Source organism: Echinops telfairi, unplaced genomic scaffold, assembly GCF_000313985.2.
Source record: "Echinops telfairi isolate 266 unplaced genomic scaffold, ASM31398v2 ScPeMD7_7409;HRSCAF=8447, whole genome shotgun sequence".
Classification (NCBI taxonomy): domain Eukaryota; kingdom Metazoa; phylum Chordata; class Mammalia; order Afrosoricida; family Tenrecidae; genus Echinops; species Echinops telfairi.
In genome coordinates, this window is record NW_022111309.1 from 9,430,660 (window position 1) to 9,442,098 (window position 11,439).

The window sequence follows — 11,439 nt, forward strand, 5'->3', positions numbered from 1 at the left end:
CCCCAAGTCCTACTGCAGCGTTGCCCCTCGCCGGGCCTGCTTGGGGATTTGAAACCAGTCTTGGTTTCTCACCTTCTGAAGGTCCTGGTTCTACCGGCTGCCAGCACTCGCCGCCTGGCTTTAGGCTGGTGTGATGAGCCCAGAGGAGAGCCGTTCCAGCCAGGTTCCCATTAGCCTCTGCGCATGCTCACACTGGAACTTTCTGCAGCCCCTCCCTAGTCCTGCCCCCCCCAAGTTCCTATCTCTGCCCTCAGCCACCTCTGGGGTTCAGTCAGATACACTCCCTTCTGTGGCGCCCCCTGCCTGCCTTTCCCCACCTGAACTGGTTTAGTTTCTCCCAGGTGGGGCCCTGCCCTTGCAGGAGGTCGTAAAGCCACAAAGCTGCTCCCAGAAAAACCAAACTCACTGCCACTGAGGCGATTCCGACTCAGTGACCCTGTAGGACAGAGTAGAGCTGCCCTGTGCACTTGCACGGCTGTGAGTCATGACGGGAACAGAGGGCCTCCTCTAACCTTAGACAAACTAGGAAGAAATACCTGGCGATGGTTGCTGCAAACCAGCCCCTGAACCGTGCTCTGGGTCACAAAGGTCCCTTGTACAGTTAGCATGAGGGTGGTGCCTGACAGCGGGAGGCTGTCACGAGCCGTTGTCTGACTCCGTAGCGGACGACGGCAGAGTTCTGGGGAAGGAAGCTCCCAAACGCGCCTCAGATCCAGTGTCAGTGGGGCTGGTTCCTGTCAGAGGAGGCTCCAAGAACCTTCCTTTGCTCTCCACCTTTGGGTGGTGCAGGCACCCCGTGGCTTGTGGGCTCATCATTCCGTGACCACATTGCTCTGCCTCAGGATCCCACACTTACACATGAAAGGACCCCCTTGCCGTGGAAGAAAATATCCCAGGTAGTGGGGATCGGGCCATGATCCAGCCTCCCACATCGCCGAGCGGTTTTTCAAAGCAGCTCTGTGGTTATTTCCAGGGTTCCCTCGTGTATCGCGTAAATGGCCCTCATTTTCTAGTAGTGACCTGAGGTTTTCTTTCTAAGTTAAAAAAAAAAAATCAAGTACAAAAGACAAATTGTTTTTAAAGAATAGGATGAAAAATAAAAGAAGCCAGCGTGTCAGCAGAACTGTATTCTCGAGGCTTTTCAAAGTGGTGACGTCAGAAGCACGTCACCTTTCAGAAGCACATCACCAAATCTGCCTTCCGAGGTGCCCCTGGGTGGCTTGGAACCACTAACCTTGCCGTCAGGAGTCTGGCGCATAACTGTTTCCGCTACTGACTCATTGCATCCTATGTAGGGTTTCCAAGACTAAATCTTTATGGGAGCAGAGAGCCTCATCTTTACACCCACCCGCAGCAGGGCAGCTGGTGGATTTGAACTACCAACCGTGAGGTTAGCCGTCCGGCGCTTACCGGACCATGCCACAGGGCCCCTCTTGCTCTACTGGGAACTCCTTTAAGTCCAGAAGAGTGCAGCGCTGCGACCCAGCTTGGGGCGTGCAGGTCCAGGGCGTCTATCTCATGCCTCTTCTCAGTCTGGAGCACCTGGGAGGAGGTTGAGCGGGGCCTGCTCTCCCCACAGCAGAGCACCCTGGGGGCATCTTCTGGCCTGCTGCCGATGGCGCCCACTAACCGCCTCTCCCCCTCTGCCCCATCCCCGTAGCTCACCATCATCTTCAAGAACTTCCAGGAGTGCGTGGACCAGAAAGTGTACCAGGCCGAGATGGACGAGCTACCAGCTGCCTTCGCCGACGGCTCCAAGAATGGCGGGGACAAGCACGGGGCGAACAGCCTGAAGATCACCGAGAAGGTGTCGGGACAGCACGTGGAGATCCAGGCCAGGTACATCGGCACCACCATCGTGGTGCGCCAGGTCGGCCGCTACCTGACCTTCGCCATCCGCATGCCGGAGGAGGTGGTCAATGCCGTGGACGACCGGGACAGCCAGGGCCTCTACCTTTGCCTGCGCGGCTGCCCCCTCAACCAGCAGATAGAGTTCCAGGCCGTGCATGGTGTCCCCATGGAGGGCCAGGGCGCCCGCAAGCCAGCGGCCTCCAGCCCCGTGCCCACAGCCCCGGAGACCTTCCCCTACGAGACGGCCGTGGCCAAGTGCAAGGAGAAGCTGCCCGTGGAGGACCTCTACTACCAGGCCTGCGTGTTTGACCTGCTCACCACGGGTGACGTGAACTTCACGCTGGCCGCCTACTACGCTCTGGAGGATGTCAAGATGCTGCACTCTAACAAAGACAAGCTGCACCTCTACCAGAGGACTCGGGAGTTCCCGGGGCAGGCCGCTGCCGCCCCCCGGCTCCAGCCTCCCTGGGCCCTCCTCGGCGCCCTCCTCCTCCTCCTGCTTGGCCCGGCCCGTGGGTTCTGGTAGGACAGAGCCATCTGTCCCGGGTGTGCAGGCCCCTGCGCCCTGGTTTCTCCTCCGGGGTGCCAGTGCAGTCGGCCACCATTCCCTGCAGCCTGCACTGTCCACAGGAGGTGGCCACGAAACTAGTGGGCTTGTGGGACAGTTACCTCAGAGCTGCCGTGGCCCACCGCCCACCAGCAAGGGCTGGGGGGCATCGGATGTTCCCTCCGCTCCTGCCCCTCGTGCACGTGACAAGGTTGTGGTGACTGGTGCTGTGATGTTTGTGACAGTAGAGTCGTGCGAGAGGGAGAGCAGCTCCCCTCCGCCCCCACCCCGCAGTGTGAATGTGTAAAGCAGAGCCCCCCAGGCCGAACCCTTCCCCACTGCCAGGGAGACAGACACTGGGACCCCTCGGAGTCCGGCCCCCGCCCCCTGAGATGCACTGAAACGGGCAGGGCCTCCTGCCACAGGCTGGCAAGGGTGGGGGGCTGCCCGTGCCACACGCCCCGCACATGCGCACACCCCCCCACAGGCCCGCCCCGCCCCACCCGGGGCGCTGAGGAGCAGAGGCATCAGTGAGCACTCACCCCAGGCAGGGTGCCAGGGCGCCCCTCAGCCCCATTAGGAAATTGATGGGATCTGTTGGCCATGGGCTGGCACTTCCTGCCCTACACCACCCTGATGACCAGAGGAGCTGGCCCAGGGACTGTAACTGCACCTGCCCTCCCCCTTTCCCCACCCCCCAATCCCTGTGTGCATAGGAAGCTTAGCTGGGCCTCGGTCTCAAGTTTCTGAGCAGACAAGGGACCCCGCTGACCAGGTTCCACCCGCCAGCAGAGCCCCTGGGCAAGGTGTGAGCAGAGACGGTGGACAGGGCCAGCTGGCCTGCCCTGGCCTTCTGCTCCCTCCACACCTGCCGGGCACAGCCTGGCCTACCACCTGTCCAGGGAGGGGAGCAGGGTCCCGTCCCTTCAAAGAAAGTAGTCCCGTCCCTTAAGCCCAGGAGAGATGTGCCACCGCGAGTCTGGCCCTGCTGCTGTCTGAGAGCCCGGGGCCAACGTGGGCCTGGGCTCCCCCCAGAAGACCGTCATCATGGACGCCCTGCAGCCCCACACTGACCACCTGCCCACCCTCGTCCCGGGCACCCCCTCTCCTGATTCCCAGGGACCTCTCATACACTGGCCCCGGAGGCTGCTGAACTGGCGTCTCCCCACCCCCCTCCGAGAGGTCCTGTTCTCTGCCAAAACAGCGGGGTAGGCGAGGAGGGGCCCCAGCCGGGCCCTTCCTGCTGTTGGTTAGCTGGCCCCTGTGTTGGAAGTGAAAGTAAAGCACTTTATTTTGGTTGTGTTTGATCGCGTTCTGCTTGGAAGTGAGCCCCCTCACTGTGTCCCCGCGTCTGTAACCCGCGTGGAGCATCACTGCATGTACATACTGTAAATTATTTATTAACAGCTAAGATGCGAGTAAAGTTTGGTTTTTTTTGTTTTGTTATATCTTTGGGGCGATGTCTTGAGTCTCTTTTCCGAGCGGGTTTCTTGGAGGGTGGACAGGTGACGGGGGTGGTACCTGCGGCCTTTGGGTTTGGGGTGGGCGGGCTATGAGCTGGAAAGCCTGTTGAGAATGCAACAAGTTAACAAAAGATTATTTTCCAATAATCTTTGGGGCGTGGTGGACCCAGGAGCCTCTTCTTGATCTGGCCAAGCTAGAGCTTAGTAGCAGAACCCCATGGTCACATGATTGGGGGACACAGCAGACCCCCCCCTCCCAGGAGGATGCTAGGGGGGTGGCTGGAGATCCAGGGTGACCCATTTCATCATCTCGCCTCAGTTCTATGAGGCCCAGATGTGGACAGCGGTCAAGGTCACCCGCCCTGTGGCATGACCCGCCCTAGAAGGCCAGCTTCCCAGATACCCCGCAGTTTCTGCCTTGTCTGCGCTGGGCTGAACCCACGCCCTTCACAGTCAGGACCCCAGGACCAGCACCCACGTGAGTGGGAGGACCACAGCAGTCATGGGGCCACAGTCACTGCTGAGAACTGGTCCCATTCCCTCCTTAAAACTATTCAAAAACTTTGGAGTTAACATACACCCATTTGACAGGTGAAGAAACTGATAACCCAGTGTGGTGTTCCCATGCCCAGAGTGCCTAGCAAGGGTGGGGTCGAGAGGTACATCTCCATGCATTTTACCGGAAGATCCTGCTCTTCACCTTCAAGTGACAGACGGCAGAATCAAATGAGGATGGAGAACTGTCAAGTCAGGCCACGCTTCTGCTCCTTCACCTACCCTGTTTCCCCAAAAATAAGACCGTGTCATATTAATTTTTGCTCCCAAAGATGCGCTAGGTCTTATTTTCAGGGGAATGTCTTATTTTTTCATGAAGAAGAATACGGTACACATTTATTGTTTATTGTTTTATTAAGAGACCTCGCACTTCCTGTCTGCTCCGGCTGCACTGCGGCCAACAGTGAGCTGCGCAGCGGCCCCCACCGCTATGGTCCAGAGTCCAGTAGCTTCTGGGGGCCTTATTTTGGGGGAGGTCTTATTTGGGGGGGATGCCTTATATTTCAGCGAGAGGCAACACTGTAAGTAGGTCTTATTTTCAGGGGGTGTCTTACTTTGGGGAAAACGGTAGCTCTGAACTTCCATTCCCTCTCTGAAATAGGAAGTGCCCGCTACATTGGGTTGGTTAGCAGTACGATGGGTCAGTTCCTGTAAAGGACTTCGAACACAGCCGAGCACAGTGTCCAGTGGAGGCATTGTCATTATCCCAAAGCCCGAGATGATGGGAGTGGGAGGGCCGGTGGGGAAGCGGGCACAGCAGCCCTAGGAGCCTGGCTAAGGGGTGACCTGAAAGGCTGGCAAGCGGTGGAGACCAGAGTGGACGTCACACCAATCCCCAGCAGCACAGGATGGCCAGACGCTAGAGGAGAGAACTTCCACCCTGGCACCTTGATCTTACACAGGGTCCCGTGAGAACATGGGTGCCTAAGAGGTGGTTAGAGAACCTGGCTGGCAAATGCAGAGTGGGGCCAGAACAAGACCACGCCTCTGAGCCAGTGGCCCACACCGGCAGCACCAGTACAATGGCCGTCCTCAGAAACGCATGGGATGAAATCATGTCCCTCACAGAGGCCAGGGGAGGGATGGACATCAGTGAGGCGGCAGGGCCGTTGGCACTTGGACGACGCCCAAGAACAGACGAAGGAGAACGCAGGGCAGACTGGAAGGGAAAACGAGTCTGCCATCAGATGAAAGTGCTGTGGGCACTTGCCAAAAAGAGCCCTGGTTTGGAAGTGTTTCGGCACCCCTAACTTAACCCAGCTGGAATTCTGTGCCGAAGGCCAGCCAACTAGTTGCCCTTATGAACATGGAAATTTGCATTTCATCTTGAATCTGGAACACGGCATCTTTAGCCAAATGAGTCCCCAGAAGCAGCTTCATCAGGTACTGTGGGCTGGGTGTGTGGCAGACACACGCACCCCATACACCCCCGCCCCGACTTCATCCAGGCCCAGCACACCCCGGGGCGGGGTGCAGCGCCTGACCAGGGGCCGCCCAGGCACACCTCACACTGTCCCACCCACTCACCCGGCCAGTGTGTGAAGCGAACTCTTGGAGTTCTTGTTTGGCAGAGCAGAGGGTCAAGTAGGGAGTAGGAGAGCTGGGGCTATTGAACGGGATGAGAGTCCTTTCTCATGAAGGGACAGTTTGCAGTGACAAGAATTAGCAGCAAACGGAAGCAGAGGGCAGCGGCGCAGAACACTTGGGCCCAGGCGGCAGGCCCACGTGGCACCTTCTAGAAGGAGCTCGGCCCCCTGCTCGCTGTGTGGTCTCCCGTGAGTTGGAGCCTCAGGTTCCTGTGCATAAAATGCAATTATGAGTGCATACCTCCCGCCGTGAGCGAGCGGACGGCCCTGTCAGAGAGGGAAGGTGCCACCCCAAATGGCGGTGCCCTCCCTCTGCCTGTGCATGCTCGTTCACGCATTCGTTCATTCAGGAAATAGGGAACAAGCAGCTGTACGTTGTGGGCACTGTGCTGTGGGTGCCAGCAGCGTCGCCAACACAGCCCCTGGCATTCTCACAGCAGACGCAGAAGCAAGTCAATAAATGCCCATTCGTGCACTGCAATGCCCAATGGTGACACAGAAAGCAGGTGAAAGGTTCCAAGAAACACAGCCTGCAGTGTGGAAGAATGGGTAGCAAGGGTTTCCCCTTCAGTGTAGCCAGGAAGGCTCTCTATAGGGAATGCGTCCAGCACAGATCTGGGGAGAGCATTCTAGACCCATTCATAGCGCCCAGTCACGCTTAGAGACTTCCGAGGACAGCAGGAAGCCCATGGGAGTGAAACAGGAGGGGACAAGGGAGAGCGAGTCTGAGGTGGGGCTTACAGAGAGCAAGCAAGCCGATCACAGTGGCCTTGTAAGCAAGGTTGGGCGGGGGACTTGGTATTTACTCCAGTGGCCCTGGGAAGCCATTAGCAGACGTGGAACATCGGAATGTTATATCTGACTTGAGTCTTAAAGGAATTATTTCGTGTCCAGTGGCAGGGGGGCTAAACGCTTAGCTACTAAGAGAGAGGGCTGTGGTTCACAGGAACCGACGGCTGGCTCGGTGGGAGAAAGCCATAGCTCTCTAAATCAGAAAACAGCCCGGGAATCCCGTGGGGCAATTCGATTCTGCTCTACAGGGTCTCTGTGAGGTGGAATGGACTCATTGAACAAGTTCATGGAAGAGGGGAGACCCCGGCCGACAGAGGAGAAACCGGAAGAAGGTGCTATTGCAGGAGTCCAAGCCAAGGGCGTGGCAGTGCCAAGACCCTAAGAAACGGTCATCAGCAGGTTTCACGAGATACAGCTGGGCTTGCTAAGCATGTGGAACAAGGAGAGAACTTGAAAGGGGGCAAAATGAGCCCCGGGGGCAGGGAGCCGGAGGTGCTGGGTAAATAAATGGGGGTGCCATTTCCTGAGGTGGGGCAGATCGATTGGGGATGCAGTAGAACGGCTGAGCCGTTCGGTGGCATCTCATGTTTACAGGTAAAGGATGCAAGCTTGGCAGAGCAAAAGAAGGGCTGTTCTCACAGGAGAAATCCAACCCATTGCCATTGAGTTGATTCTGGCTCCTGGTGACTGCAGGTGTTTACAGAGCGAAACTGTAAACTCCATGGGAGTTCTTGTCTGAGGAAGAGAGCACCAGGCCTTTCTACTGTGGCACTGCTGGGTGGGTTCAAACTGCTAACTAACCTTCAGATAAGTAGTTGAGCGGAAACAGTTTGCACCTCCCAGGAATAAATCCCCCTCAGACAGAAAGATGAGTTCCTTGCAGTGGACCAAGCTAGTTGCGAAGAAGACAGGGTGTCTGCTGGCTGTAAGCGTGGGACGGAAGGCTTCAGAAGGCTGGGTTCCTGCGGGGGCTTCTGGGACCCTCCCCCGTGGGCTTTACAGCACCTTCTAAATTTCGTATGGACTGAAGTCCTATTCGTGATGATGCAAATGATGCTAACAGTAAAATGAACCAAACTCCCAACCAGATTCACTGCCATCGAGTCAGTGCTGACTCACAGCGACCCCTGTGAGTTTCCGAAACTGGAACTGTCGACAGGAGTGGAAAGCCCAGACTTTCTCCCGAGCAGCTCCGGGCGGTTTCCAATTGCGGACCATGCGGATCGCAGCCCAACACGTAACCGCTCCACCACCAGGGCGCCTAACGTTACAACGAAAGAGAAGAGAAAACAAAAGCGATAGCAGGGAGTCTTGGGCAGAGTAGCACCCATAGCTCTTGGCTACTTGAGGGGGCGGAGGCAGTGGGGGCTAGAAAGATCCAGGTTCGGCTTCTGGATTGGCCACTTGCTAGCAGTGTGCCCTGGAGCCTCAGTTTCCACCTCTGCAAAATGAAGGTGGCGGTTTCTACTGCAAGGGTGGCTAAGGGTGGGAGAAACGATAAGAAAGAGGGCCACGAGAGAATGGAAATATGAGAATATACAAAAGGTATAAATCCAGGAAGGCACTGAGCCAATCATACAGTCTCAAAGGTGCTGGCACCCTCCCTTCTCCCCCAGTTCCTCACAGTGACTGAGGCCGTCTGTCCGATGTAGCAACCTTCTCATTGACGAAACCCCGATGGTTGGCTCCTTGACACAGGAACATGGCCACAAGGGAAACCGTTTTCTGCCACCAGCTTGTGTCCAGGCTGGTGCATGGGAGTTGGAGGCGGGGCATCTTGAAGGAGCCCCACCTCACAAACCTGTGCCTCCCACCAGGCAGGATCCACATGTTGTTCCATGCACCAATCTCTTAGGTTAAGGCTTAGACACCTTTGGTCTAACAGGGGTTACTTTTCCGACTCTTAGAACAATTCAAGCGTTCTTGACTCAGCCCCTACGTGGACCAAAGAAGCTGGGTGTTCTGGTCAATGGCCCAACAATGCACCAAGCCCTAGTCGGCAATCTACGGGTCCCACTGCAAGAGCCAGGGACTGAGGAGGAGAAGCCCTGTGTTGCCAGTGGGGCCTCCGCGGGGTGACCGTGGTCTTGAGTGGCCATCAGCTTCCCCAGGCAGAGATCATCTCAGCGATCCCAGAGCTGACCCAGCTGCTGGTGATGGGTGCCACTCCTGGGGAGCCTCGGCAGACCCAGCCAACATCGTGACAAGGACTCGTCGTGTGCCAAGCTTTCTGCCAAGCACCCGGTACTGGTTTGTCCGGAACTGAACGCCTTTCCTGGAGATCCGGTGGCTGGGAAGTGCTAGGCTCCGGCGGCGAGTTGTGGAGAGCCGGATCCCCGGGAAGGATCCCCAGCCTCTCCCCCAGCAAGAAGGAAGGATCTGGCCCACCGGGAGCCAAATGTCAAGGTCTCCAGGGCCAGGACCCTTCTCCCCGAGCAGAGCAGGGCAGATTCAGCCCGTCACCCTCTTGAATGGGCACATTCTTTCCTTTATTTACTACGGAGCCCAGATTCATCTAAAATGGACCCGTCTTCTACGGGGCGTTGATTTTGTTGATCTAGCATCCCAGTGAGAGTAGCCCCTCTTTCCTTTCCAACGTGCTCCTTGGAGCTGCCGCCACCCCCTGTGTGACAAGTAATGGTCTCCATTTGCGGGGTGGGGTGGCACATCCTGAAGCCCACAAACAATTCTGATGTGATGGTGTTGGGGATTCAGCAGGGATCCTGCCCAAGGGCGGCCATTCCAGCAGGGAAAGAGAGGCGATGACTAAGTTAGATCCAGGGTGCATCGGCGCCATGAGGGTCACTGTGAGAAACACCAGGGGTGGGGATTCCGAATACTCAGGAGAAAACGGCAGAGGAACTTGGCCCAGCCCTGGCCCTCACAGAGCACACTTCCAGTCCCCTGACCTTGAGTCAGGCATCGACTACTTCGAAACCCCGGGAACACTTCTCCCCTGTCCTGTAGGGTCACCATGAGTTGGAATTGACTTAATGCCAGTGAGGGGCTTTTTTTGGACAGACCGGGGTGGAACCAGGGCTTAAGCACATGGCAGTGGTGAAAAGACATGGGGCATTCAATAGTGACAGCAGGGCAGTCATTAATTTGATGACGCACAAGCTCGTAGGGCCGTGTGAACCCTACTACTTCCCAGCTGTATGGCCCTGGGCAAGAAGTTCATTTCTCTGGGCCTCGGCTCCTCAAGTGAAAAACAAGGAATAAAGCCTATCTCCTGGGATGCTGGGGAAAGATAAGTCACAGATCCATCCTCTAGCAGCAGTAGCCCTGCAGCGATGGCCCCTTGCACCCACAAGTCTGGGTCCTGAGGAGCACAAGGCAGCCCAAACACAAAGAATGCACAGAGCCCTTCTACGGCAGACTAGAAACTGTGATTTTAGCTCCTTTCAATTAGAACATCAAGTTGTTTTTACTGATTAAACCGAAGTCAAAGTAGAAAGCCAAGAAAACTCAATTCAACTGCATTCGTGTCGAGTGATAGGGAGGGTTTGTGGGCTTTCTCTCCATCGTGAGGCTGGGATTCTCTCGTAGCACAGTTGTTCCAGTCCCTCTGCCTGTCTGCCATTTACCCCCCTGGCTGCCAGTCCCTCGGGACAAAATGGCCCTGATCCCTGGTCACCGATGCACCTCTAAAGGACTACACTCCTCTCTCCTGCCCTCCCTTCCAAATTATCCACACTTTGCTTAATTTGCTTTGAAAAGTTGTTCATCCAAATGGAAAAAAAAATGGTTCCCGAGAAAACCCAGACCTCACCACCTGACCAGAGTGCATTTCTGTAAGTCCCACACGTGGGGCATAGTGAACTGGTGGCTGCCTGGCGTGGAGGACATTAATCAGATGAATATTTGAACCCACCGCGCTGACAGAGCGGGATTCTGAGCAGTGGGGAGTGGGGACGAGGGAGAGTGGGAGGAGCCAAGAGGAGGAGGTGGGCTGGGCGCCCCCAGCAGTGTGGCAGCAGAGACCTGGACCTGCTTTTCCTGGGCTGGGGCAGGGCGGCGGGAGCAGGGGGCGCTGCCTTCGCTGGAGCTGCGGTCATGACTGTCGGCTATCCAGGGGACTACAGAAACGTGGTGGGAAATTCCACGATCTCTTAACTCCTTTTTCCTACACACTCTCTGAAACTCGTTGCCACATCACTTGTGGTGGGCCAGGTTCTGTGATAAATACTATAATCCTCACCGCAGCCCCTGTTCTGGGGTGAGGGGTGGGGCAGAGACCCTCAAAGTCAGACATAATCTATAGACAAATTTATTAAACCATCCAGTCCACCAGCAGCAGGCCATTACGGTGCCTAAGAATTCCAAGAAACACATGGACATAGAGACAAAGGACGCTGACCCAGCATCGGGATCGGCTGCAGACCAATTGCTCAGACCATCCTTGGGAATCTTACACCAGAGCAGACAGAAAAGCTTACAAAATTGGTTCAGGGCCTCTGACCAAAGCGGTCAGGGTAGAACGGACTGTGAAACCCCAGTGCCCCATTCCCATCGATGCCACGCCCAGGCAAGTCTTGGAGGGGTATACAGTGAACCCTCGCCACTTCGCGCTTCGACTTCCGCGGCTTCACTCTATCGCGGTTTTTGCGTAACAGCGCATGCTCTGTCATTACTGCCACTGATT

The 11,439-nt window shown here is 56.5% G+C and overlaps 1 protein-coding gene across 1 annotated transcript in view; it reads left to right on the forward strand.

Moving 5' to 3' along the window:
* The window catches only part of RGMA (repulsive guidance molecule BMP co-receptor a), a 10,706-nt gene extending 6,862 nt beyond the window's left edge, over nt 1-3,844 (forward strand). The window contains exon 3 of the mRNA XM_004709861.2: nt 1,661-3,844. Coding sequence (XP_004709918.2) covers nt 1,661-2,377 — 717 coding nt within the window. The 3' untranslated portion in view covers nt 2,378-3,844. The remainder of the gene's footprint in view (nt 1-1,660) is intronic.
* The last annotated feature ends 7,595 nt before the right edge of the window (nt 3,845-11,439 follow it).